This window comes from Rhinolophus sinicus, linkage group LG04 (assembly GCF_036562045.2).
Source record: "Rhinolophus sinicus isolate RSC01 linkage group LG04, ASM3656204v1, whole genome shotgun sequence".
NCBI lineage: Eukaryota > Metazoa > Chordata > Mammalia > Chiroptera > Rhinolophidae > Rhinolophus > Rhinolophus sinicus.
Genome location: NC_133754.1, coordinates 62,781,731 through 62,793,989, shown reverse-complemented (window position 1 = coordinate 62,793,989; position 12,259 = coordinate 62,781,731). Strand labels below are relative to the sequence as shown.

The following is a 12,259-nucleotide window of genomic DNA, read 5'->3' as shown; positions in this document are numbered from 1 at the left end:
AAATTCAGTTGTCACTTTAATCTTTTGTCTTCCCTCCAAACAAAGGTGGTATAGTATAGTGGGGAAAATACTATCTAGATATCAATAGAGATATTTTAACTAAGTCTGCTTCGATAGAACTCTTCAACAAACTATTTAACCTCTGAGAGCCTGGATAACTCTAAAATAAGAGAGTTGGCCTAGATTTTATCTAAGATAAACTCCCACACTATTTTTCCTGAGTCCAGGTTACATACAAAAAATTCTATCAAACCCCATTCCAGTCAAATCCACCCACGTTCAAATGTTGAGATATGTGATTAAATGGTCACAATCTGAGTTTTTAAAGTGTGACCTGACATCTAATAGAGATGTATTTATTTCAAGGGGAATTTAGTGTTTATTCCTTATGCTTTAGTTTCTCCCCTTTTGTTTCTCCTTTTTGTCGTAAAAAGATTGAAAGTCCCTGCTGTATCAGTGTGCAGAACATAAAACACAAAGCTCTTCCTGAAAGGTAATTTTCCAAGAATGAAAAATAGGAGAATGGTGTTTGATTGTTTGGTTTTCTGTCATTCAATGTTGCATTAAAACAACCATTTTTCCATAACTATGAATGGTCTTGCTCTTGAAAACTGTCAGTTACAAATGAAAAGCGATAACACTTTGAAAGCAAAACCTTTCCCAAATCCCACTAGGTTTTCAGATGGATTTGAAAACTAGTCAGTGGTACATATTCATACACAAATATATCCATTGTTGGGGATAAAAAATAAACAATTTATAAGATTCATCTCATCCACTATTTTCTGGACAATATTACCTCTTTTTATATTTTAAAATGAATATTTTTAATCTTTAATTCTTTATATTTTTTCTAAGGAAATACTTGTTATTTAATTTTTTTCCTGATTCATGAATTTTAATACACTAGAAGTTAGACACCATGAAGTAAAATCTAGAAGAAGTTGCCATAGTTTACAGAACTTTTTATGCTCCTTCACTGGAACACACAATTGTGTACGTGTGTATTCTGATTCTAAGTTTATTTTAGCACACATTAAAATATAGAAGAAGCAAAGCAATACAAATTTAAATCATCAATAATTCAACAACACATATGAGGTCTGACAATTAAGTTTGCGAACTCATACTGGAAAAAGTGCTACATACTTCATTGCTGAATATCACTATGGTCACCTTCGAAGTACTCCCCTTGGGAAGCTACACACCAGTGCCAGCGCCTCGTCCACCCTTCAGAGAAATTTGGGAACTCTTTCTGGAATGGTCATCAGAGCTGTAGTCGGATTACACTTGATGTCCTGAATATCATCAAAATGTCTTCCTTTCAATATTTCCTTTATCTCCGGGTAAAGAAAGAAGTCATCGGGGGTCAGATTAGGTGAGTAAGGAGGGTGTTCCCATACAGTTCTCTGTTTACTGGCTAAAAACTCCCTCACAGACAGTGCTGTCCGCGCTGGTACACTGTTGTGATGCAAGAGTCATGAATTATTGGTAAAAAGTTCAGGTCGTTTTCATCTAGCTTTTTTCACACAGCCTTTTCAGCACACAGCCTTCCAAATAGTAAACTTGGTTAACTGTTTACGAATTTGGTACAAATTCATAGTAAATAATCCTTCTGGTATCAAAAAAGGTTAGCAACATCGTTGGAACAAGTTCGCGAACTTAATTGTCAGGCTTTGTAGAAAACCATTGGGCTAAATTTGGCCTCTAACTTCAGAATCCCTTCAGAGAAACTGTTATTATAATAACAGGTGCCTCATGCTAACTCTGATCGTACACTGCTTGTTTCCATTAAGGGACAAGACCTGCTATAAGAGCTAGTGTAAAATATCTTGCTTAGACCCAATTTCAGAACTCAGTTTTGCAGATGACTCCAGCAAGAGCTAAAATGGTCATTGTAATTGAAAAAAAAAACACAATCAAACCAAAACAAAAAACTTCCCCTGTGGTCTTGAGAGATATGTCACCGCTGTTAGTGTGACTGAAAGAGTAAAACCGTGCTGCGTATTAGAACAAACTTAGTTTCTCGATCATTCAAAGTATACACACAGAATTACTTAAAACTAGCTTGAGGACCCATACTGTAAACCAAGACAGCTATCTGTCTATAATTTGGTGGTTACTTTGTGTCTACTATATCTCAGAAAGCCTTTAGTGAAAAGCATGTAGAAACACCGTATGTTAGAGCTAAATACATCCAATGGTTTAGTACAGCTGTCGAAGTAAACTTAAAATGTGAATTGTAATGAAGATGATACTTGGCTCTTCCTAACTTTTCATGTTCCAGTCCATGTATTCATGGCACACATGTGCATCTCCATAACCTTTGTTGGAGTACCTTCTATTCGTTCTACTGTTGAACTCATATGTCTAAACTGTGCTGAAATATAATCTTCCCTGTGATACCTACCATGAAAACTTCCAAGGAAAGTGAGGCTCTCTCTGTGCTCCTGTGACACTTTGTATATACTTCCAGTATACCGTGTTTCCCTGAAAATAAGACCTAGCCAGACCATCAGCTCTAATGAGTCTTTTGGAGCAAAAATTAATATAAGACCCGGTATTATATTATATTATATTATATTATATTATATTATATTATATTATATTATATTATATTACATAGACCCGGTCTTATTTTACTATAAGATAAATTTATCTTACTTTATATATTTATATAAAGTAATTCATATTATATTTACTTTATATTAATTTTTGCTCCAAAAGATGCATTAGAGCTGATTGTCTGACGAGGTCTTATTTTGGGGGAAACATGGTAGTATACTGCTAACAGATTCTGTAAATACTCTTAGCAAATTCTGTAATTATTCGTCTGATTTTAGTCTGAGCTCCTAGAGGAAATTAACTATGTCTGAGTTATCTTTGAATCCACAGTACCTAGAACACTGTCGAACCCTAGTAGTCATTCTTCGCATGTCAATGTTTCTTAAATGTATATATTAAGGTAAATTTTGATAATGTTTTTTAAATGAATATATTAAGGCAAATTTTGATAATTTGGGGAATAATGGATGTGCTTTTATAAGCTCTACTGAAATCTGAATTTTCTTGTTTGAGGATCTAAGAATTGCTCTTCAGATATCTTTGAATGTGTTGTGAGCATTGTTTACCCTCTACTCTGCGGAATTTAAGATCTGCTCAATGGAATAATATCTTAGCCTGACAATATGTAAGATCAACAAAGGTGAGGGGAACTATGCAAATGCAGTGATATAAAACATTTCCATTTTCATTAGAAGTTGAGAAGAAGGCTGAATAATTTGAGTTTTAAAAAAAGGAAAAAAAAACTTTTATTAGAGCCTAGAGAAAGAGTCTGTGTTTCATAAATTACATTAAATATTTGGTATGTAAAATGTTGGCTGTTGTTGTGCATTAAATGGGTACAATACATCACCCATCTAATTAAGTAACCATATGGAGACAAGCCACATTTGCATAAACAAAAGCAAAGAACCCAGTTCTATTGTGTTGTCTTAGATTATGTAACTTGGTTTCCTTGGTAAGGGTTTCTGCTCCAACTTGCATATTGCCGTTGATCATTATGCTCATAGACATTGAGTAGAATTTAAAGAGCTATTTCTAGGGTGTCTTGCTTCATTTCAGTATTGTAGTGAGAGGTGCTCTGGAATACTATGAAATCTCCTATGTTTAATAACTGCTCACCTATTAAAACCAATAGTTTTTAGATCTGGCCAAGAGGAAATCCATTGTGTATTATCACGCTGCTTTGTAGGACAACCATGTACCTGTTGTATGGTATAACCATTCACTGCATATTTACTGAGTAAATAAATGCTTCAAAGCATGTTTTCAGACTTTTTGCTGTATAACAGAATTTTTCTAACATACATTTAAATAGCAAATAGTAAAGAAATATTATAAACTACAGTTCAAATCATAAGGGCTCTGGGATAAAAATAATAATTGTAATCACAAAATTGAAATATAAATAATAGGATAATAACTTTGGGAATGGAAGTTATAGATCTTTTGTTGACTCTTCTTTATCCAGGTAATGATGCTGATCATGGTGGCAGTGATAGCATTTGATGTTTACATGACATTTAACCATTTATTATTTTGAACATATTATCTCACTTTAACTTCACAAAGCACTAATAAATTTTAATCACCCATTTATTAATATTTGAATGAGAATAATGGAACCTCAGAATTAAGTTACTCACTGAAGGTCACAGAGTTAACCCAAACTTTAAGTCAAGTTATTGATTCTAAAGTTATTTTGTGTTTACCAGCTATAGTATTTACTTTATGGCAGGATCACTGGTTGGACTTTGGAACAAATATGAATGTTTTGTACCCATGAGAAGGCAATCATACTTTGGCGATGGAAAAGGAAAAGAAAAAGAACAAAAAAGAAAAGAAAAGTATTTCAAAGTACACTTGGGAAAAAAGTGTGAATGGGTAAAATGTATGAAGATAACTTAGAATTTCTCAAAACCTGGTGAAGCTCAACTTCATCTATACTCTAACCCCATGCAATGCGAGCATGCTTCCCTGACAGTCCAGTGTTTTACAAATCCCGGATTAGAATGACTGGCCTCCACTGTGCCCAGTCCCATTACAGATTTAACAGATCAAATGGTCAAATGTTGGCAGCTTTATGGCTAACTATAATGGAATGACAGTGCTTAGTGTCAATCCCTTTTTCTTGCTGAGGTTCACTCTCTCCTGTTATACAACCTTTTTTAATTGGAGTCTTAGTGGTTATATATGCCTGCATAAAAAGGGATAAAATAATTGAAAATGAAATAATGAAAAATCCTTTCTCATTATCTTATTCTCCAGCAACACTTACTCTTTGACTTCTTTGTTTCAGACTTCAGTGAGGATGGCTACTCAGTTGATTATATTATAATTAGTTGAGTTCTTGCTGTGCTGTTCTTTTGAAAGTATTTATTTTTTGAAGACCTTCTCTAGAACATGTGCATAGCACACCCATGCTAACCTGGAATCACAGTCCAGCTAGCAGAATGACTGAGTGATCTTTAAAATGAGTATCATACTTAATGTAAGTGGTGAGGTACCACACACATAATATATCATTTTACATCATCATCATTTACTTTTATGAACTATACACTATTGCCATAAGGCAGGCATCACTAAATTACAGTATCAGACTTCCAAGAGTCCATTCATCTGAACTGAGATGGAATTGTGAGGCGGTTGGTGTCAGACTTGTGTTCACATTCTTTGTCCCCATTTACTAGCTGTATGACCTTAGACAAAACACACAAAGTATTTCCTCAGATGCCAAGTGGGATGCTTCCAGTACACACCTTAGAGTGTCGCTATGAAGCTTAAATGACTTAATCCACGTACAAGGTTTATTGCCATAACCTGCACTCCCTCAGTAAATGACAGCTCCTATTTATACTTTCTGCTAACAGTTTCCACATTTTTTAGTTTACCCAAATTCTTTAACACTTGGAGCATTGGGGTTTAATTAATTGAAGCTTGAGGCTCTGGCTTTGTTTAAGAAGAAAGATATATTTGTGTCAGTGAGGAATGTTTTCTGCAAAAACAACAGAAAGCCTGATTATTAGTAGTTTAAATAAGTAGAGATTTAAAATAATAATAATAATAATAATAATAATAACAAATTATGTGAGGTGGAGGCCTCCTGGTGTTTGCTCAGCCTCTTAGTGTTGTCTGAGTTGGTACATTATGCTCCTTATCATCTTCTCCAGTTAAGGCAGGATCAAAAGAGAGAAGGATCGGTACCGTCCACACCTGTTCCTTTCATCAGGAAAATAAAAGCTTTCTCAGAAACTTCAATTTATATCTCATTTGCTCGATCGTGCCACATGACTATTCCTACCTACAAAAAAGTAAACTAATCTACGACCCTTCCAGTTTCTGCTATTAGGTTGATGCAAACGTCATTGTGGTTTAAAAGGTCAAAGATAATTGCAAAAAACCCAATTACGTTTGCACCAACCTAATATAAATGTGGCATAAGACAAGGCAGTTGGCTGGGTCAGACAGTCGCCACATTTTTCATACCAGGTTTAAAACTTTTCTTCGAATTATAAAGCAGTGTCAAATATCTTGAGATTACAAGTAAATTTACCTGGAAGCCAACAAGTATTCATGCAGTCTTCCAGAAAACCATTTATTAAGGTGTCACCTCCCTGCTCCCCTCTAAAGAACAAGATCTGTCAGCAACTTCTAAGCCCTTTACACGTTCCCACTTCAGTTCCTTCCTTTCTTTCATTCACCTCCCTTTTGCTTGATGAATCCCAACAATTGCTTGAAAAGTTCAGTTCTAAGCCACTAGGTGGTGCTGAGCCTGACAGGCATCCAGGGGGCAGGAGGGAGGAAGGTGACTCAGCCCTCTGGGGTAAGGAAGGAGGGCCTGCTAGGGGAATCTAGCTTCCTGCGGCTAAGAAGCCTTCTGGAGGGCAGGGCAGTGCTGCACCAGGAACTGGAGCCTGAGCTCAGTGAGGGGGAAGGAAAAAAAAAGAAAAAAAAAATATATACACACACACACATACATATGTTCTTACATGTATGTGTGGATGTGTGTGTGTGTGTGCGTGTATGTGTGTCTATATATAGATCATCTACTTTCACTTATTTCATTTTTTTGTTGGAAGGTAGAAAATAAATGGTAATACATATTATATATGTATATATATATATATATATATATGTGTGTGTGTGTATATATATATATATATATATATATACACACACATATATATATTCCTATGATCTCTCACCTTCCCACTGCCACCCTAATAAATTGATTTTTTGTTGTTGTTGTTTCTTGTTTTCATGAATCCTACGCCCTTTTCCTATACATACATGATTTTGATATGGCTTCAACAATAAAGATACAATATTACATTCTGGCTTTCAACACTTTTCTCCTCTGACTATTAAGATTAACTGATTCTTAATGGAGGTCCTTGAGATAGCCAGGACACTTCCCGGCAGACTTTTCCATTCCACTCTCCTTCTCTGTCTCTTGATGAAGGCTGACTTGTTACCTTATCTAAAGGGCATGTATTAAAATAGCAGGAGGGTAACCCTAATTGCTTTCAGATCTCTCTGTGTTTTGTGAATTGGATGGTTAAAACTTCATGTATCTTATGATCTAGTGCCTTTGTCATTTTATTTATGCCCATAAATGTGGTCTCATTATTTAACCCACATTTCAATAGTTACATCAGCTATTCATACATGTTACTAGTTAAGCAAAAATGCATCATTCAAATCATTTGCCTGTGGCTGTCCACTCAGGCTACACCCATAGGGTTCAATATAAATTATTTATCATGTGACCCTTTTCAGCATCAGTAAGTTACTTTGAACAGAACTCAGGCTCCTGATGGGAGTGTGAGCTGTGTGATGCCCATATAAAATCTTTTAATACCTTTGTAATTTCTTCTAATGCGTGGATTTACAAAAGCCTGAGGGAACTTGGTGTTTATTGAAGATGGAAATTGGCATGAGCAGTCAGTAACAAAATGAATTAATACATGCTATATTTTATGAAGTCTGTTGTAAATATAATTTAAGGCATTAAAAAAAAACAAAAAAACTTCTCAGATTCTATCCTTAAACCTTTCTTATTCCATGTGATATGTACCCATTTTATTTTTTGAGTGACTTTATTGTACTTTTATGACAAAGTGTTTGCTCTCGTACTATTTAGAGTATTTGCTTTATGATGACTTTTTGGTACTTCCAATTACTTAGACATGAGTTAATTTGTCTGTTACAAATTCATTTTAAAGCTTATAGTATCTTAAATTATTTATTATGTGAGGCTTTTTTCTCCCTTAAGTTGATGTATTTAATGGAAAAAGAATAGTTTGGAGGATCATACTATTTTTATGTTTAATTCTTCCTAGTGGCATGTTCCTATTGTCAAGGAGTCTTTGTCATAACTGTTTTCTTTCTTTTTTTTCTTACACAAAAATATAATTATAGGCATTTATACCTCTTGGGCCCTAGACCCCTTTTCTTTCTACATTTGAGAATACCCCCTGAAAGTTCTTAAAACAGGACATTACCCTAATGTTGTGATTTATGTTTACCTTTTTGCTTACCAATTTAGTTGTTGACTTCAGTGTGAATAATAAGAGGCTCTGTTTGTTCAGAATTACACTGATAACATACAAAAAGCCAGATAAGGTCACAGGGTGTGCCCCGTCTCCTAGGCTCTCTCTTGATGAACTGGGTTGTTCTTCCAGTGGTTTCACTAGGTTTCTTTCCCCAGCTTTGTCCTAAGGCTAGTTTGCTTTGAATGGCAATAGACCTCTCCGGGGCACAGTTAATCTTAGTATTCAAATCCTTGCGTTCTTCGTTTGTTCTCGGGAATGGACATTGAAAGGCACATGGTATTGTTCCTCTTGATCCACATTGCTCATCAGTCACTTCTTTCTTCCCTTGACATTGCAGTAGCTTCCTTAGACTTAATTCCTTGCCAGATGTAGTGAGGAGACAATGAAGCAAAGTCTGGGCTATTGTTTTTCCCTTTTCATATTGCTTCCCTTCACTCATCAGTCCTCTCAATGTAGGGGCGAATCAGATCTATTTCTCCCTTTGAACAAATGTAATTATAGGTGCACTAAACTAAAAGTGCATGGCTATATTAGTGATTTGTTTTATTTCTTAGCCTTACAAGTGAGAGTCATAGTATGTGGGGTACAGTGCTGTAGGCAGAGAATGACGGCCTAAGACAAGCAGACCAAATGTGTGTTTCTTTTACAGGGTTTAGTTAAGTTGGTAAATTTTGGGAAGAAACCCTACCTAAGGTAGACAATCTCCAAAAGTTTCATAGGTAAAGAAAATGGACAATTTGAAATATTTTGGACATTTCTTATGACTGAACATCCTCTACCAACATCACCATTATTCACATTCATTTATGAGAGAACATCTTGTGGTAACCGCTCACCAAACTGAACCTTAAGAGTCAGCCTCTCTCTACATAGATATTTATCTCAATTTTTTTCAGCAAAGACATGTAAACTCAAAACTGTAGTGTGAGGGGGTCTCCTATTCATTATTTTCAGATGTCCCTTACCATTGAAAACATTATGGGTAAAGGTACCATATCCCACTAGTTCAGCGTCTAAAAGAGAATTCCTCTGCACAGGGCTTGCTGTATTAATATGATGCAAAGTTTTCTGGCAAAGATTCTTAGAGCTGGTGCAGGCTGTGCTTTGTGTCCTGATGTATGTGCCACCAGCATAGGCTGTGTTCTGACATCCTCTTGAATTTCACAGGAACCGACAATGGTGAAGCCCTCCCTGAATCCATCCCATCAGCTCCTGGGACACTGCCTCATTTCATAGAGGAGCCAGACGACGCTTATATCATCAAGAGTAACCCCATTGCCCTGAGGTGCAAAGCAAGACCAGCCATGCAGATATTCTTCAAATGCAATGGCGAGTGGGTTCATCAAAATGAGCATGTCTCTGAAGAGAGTCTGGATGAGAGTTCAGGTAAGAATGTGAAGGAATCAGGAGAATCCACATTAGCTCCACAGAGTCTCACATTGTTCTCTGGCTGGGGAAAACACTGTGTAAGCCACCCACCATTGCCTCGTTTGAATAAGTTGCAATTGTATATGACATCATCCCAGGAATATAAGATGCAATTGTATGTTTAAATGACTGCACAGCTTCTTTGTCTACTCCAGTATGGTCCAGGGGCATTTGTTTTTCCTGCCCTTGCTAACTTTAACAACTAATTTTGCATGAAAGTTAACATTCTCACTGGAAATAAAGCCAGGAAGCCCGTTTTCATTTTTTTTTGAATTCTAAATACTTTGAAGACAAGTCTTCCAACAAATAAATGCCTTTTTAAGCAGCATAATTTCAGTTTCTTTAATCTTTCCTCCTAGATATTATTCTAGTGTACTTCATTTTCCACGGTCGGTGATTTCTGAGTCTTCCTTAATTTCTTTAGATTACTGTGCAATGAAAGAGCCCACATTAGATTACCAAACTTGAATAGACTCTCCAGTATGACAAAAATCCAGGACCATCTTGTCTTTATTTGTTTGGCTATTTTGGCTGATGAGTGATGATGATAATAATGATCATACTAGCTAATGTTTATTGAGCACTTGCTATGGCCCAGGCCTTAGCTAAGCTTTTGACAGAGATTTTCTTACTGTCTTTGAATAATCTTCTGGGTTAAATAATGCTATAATTGCTTTCTTATAAGATAAGGAAACTGAGCCTCAAAGAGATTAAGTAAACTATGGGCTTGTCCTGGATCTCAGCAAATCATTTCACTCAAAACTTCCAAAATTTGTAACATTTATATTTTAGTGTATAATAGAAACAGTACATGCTTTTGAACTTTGGCTCCTCAGACTACCTGAAAATTTAGTCTCATCCAGAATCCAATCTGGTCTCACCCTAGGTTATTGATTTTATTAGACCCAATTCAGTCACTAGATAACAGATTTTGAATAAGTCACAAAGCCTGAGTATAATCAGAAAGTTTCAGTTCAGCATAATTTATTAACTGTATGCCAGTGCTATTCAACACACTAAGCTAGGCCATTCAGAGCATTCAAAGAAGGATAAGATGCAAACGCTGATTTATAGGGCTTTACACCAACTAATGGGTGTAATACCAATATACCCATAAGTGCAGGACAAATGAAGTTATGATAAATGTCTGAAGAGAGGTAGATAGCGCTATGGATGATTTAAAGAAAAAAGATCACATCTCGGAAAAAAAGATCACATCTAACTAGGACTATTCAGGAAAGGTGTGGAAGCAACAGCATTTCAAAGGGACGTTGAATTCAAATAGGCATAATTGATGCTATAATAAGTGGGAAGAGAGGGGTCTCAGTGGTCTTCAGCGCAATATCAGCAAATGAAAGAAAGTGTGGTTTATGTATGTTCAACAAGAAATTTGGTTTGCTTGAAATATAAAATGTATGTAGGAGAGTAGTAGCTGATAGCTGGAAAGCAGTCGAATCAATGGCGTGAAAGTCTTCAAATAGCAGAGTGAGGAGTTCTTAATTTTATAGCTATTTTATTATTGGTGGGGACTGATTATATTGACCTATGGGAATGCAATGGCTGGAGCTCTGCTTCAAAGGGTACCTCTGGCACAATGTTAGGAATGGTATGGAGAAATAAGGATGGGGAAGTTAGGAGACTCGGATAATTTAGTTGAGAGAAAGTAGGGCCTGCTTCTAGAGAGTTGGCCTTAGAAATAAGAACTAGATGTCTGGTGTGAGAAGCACTTTAACAAATCAGACTTAATAGCTGACTGAATAAATGAATAAAGAAGATGGAGGAATAAAAATTAGTCTCTTAACAGAAGCAGAAGGGTAATCCAATTAATATAATTAATTACATTAGCAAGGAGAAAAGTCTGAGGTCATCATTTGGACAAGCTGAATTTAAAATACTTATGGGATATAATGAAGAGATGTAGATTCAGAACTTGGTAGAGTTCAGAGATAGGAAAGTAGATTTGCTAATCATCAATAAAGAATGAAGCCATGGAGATGGAGGAGTTGTCAAAAAGAGAATGGGTAATATGAAAAGGAGATTGATCTAGAGACATATCTCCTTAGGAGTCAGGGAGAGGAATATCAATAGCCAACAAAGAAGAAAGCAGAATATTCTTGTTCCATAGCAAAAGAAGAAAATTATTTCAAAAACAGCTTCAGGTAATACTCTGTCTCTGCCTAGGAATCAATAAAGAAGGCAAAAAGCTACATATATGTAAACAGTGTTAAACATTATACAGTTATGAACTAATTTGGGATTGCTGTATAAATACGTAATTTCAAAAGGTAGAGAAACACCTAAGCCTTCTCACAATTCCCTGTTTATTCCAGTATGGAACTAGTATGAGGAAGAAATAAAAATATTCTTGCTTTAGAGATGTTGTTCCGCAGACCAAAAGTATGTTTAGAATTCTGGAATCTAAATGTGAGAGCTGGAAAGGATCTTAGTGATAACCTGTCAGCCCTGTATTATGCATTAAAAAGGTTAAGTTCCAAAAAATACAACTAGTTCATGGCATAGCTATTTCTAGAACCTGTATCTCCTAATTTCCACTTCAGATTTATTTCCTTGACACTATAAGCCACCTTTACATCCAGATTCCTATGTTCTCAATCAAAATACTGACAAATCCCTTTACTGACAAAAGGATGGATTTTAGCACATGACTCATCATTTTCAATCATGATCTGTATTTCAGTTTCCCTAGTGCA

At 35.7% G+C, this 12,259-nt stretch overlaps 1 protein-coding gene across 11 annotated transcripts in view; it reads left to right on the top strand.

The window, feature by feature from the left end:
• Nucleotides 1-12,259, top strand: part of UNC5D (unc-5 netrin receptor D) — a 505,816-nt gene that overhangs the window by 254,314 nt on the left and 239,243 nt on the right. For all 11 annotated transcript variants that reach the window (XM_074329674.1, XM_074329672.1, XM_074329673.1 and 8 more), the window contains exon 2: nt 9,288-9,506. In XM_074329674.1, the coding sequence (XP_074185775.1) occupies nt 9,288-9,506 (219 nt within the window). The remainder of the gene's footprint in view (nt 1-9,287; nt 9,507-12,259) is intronic.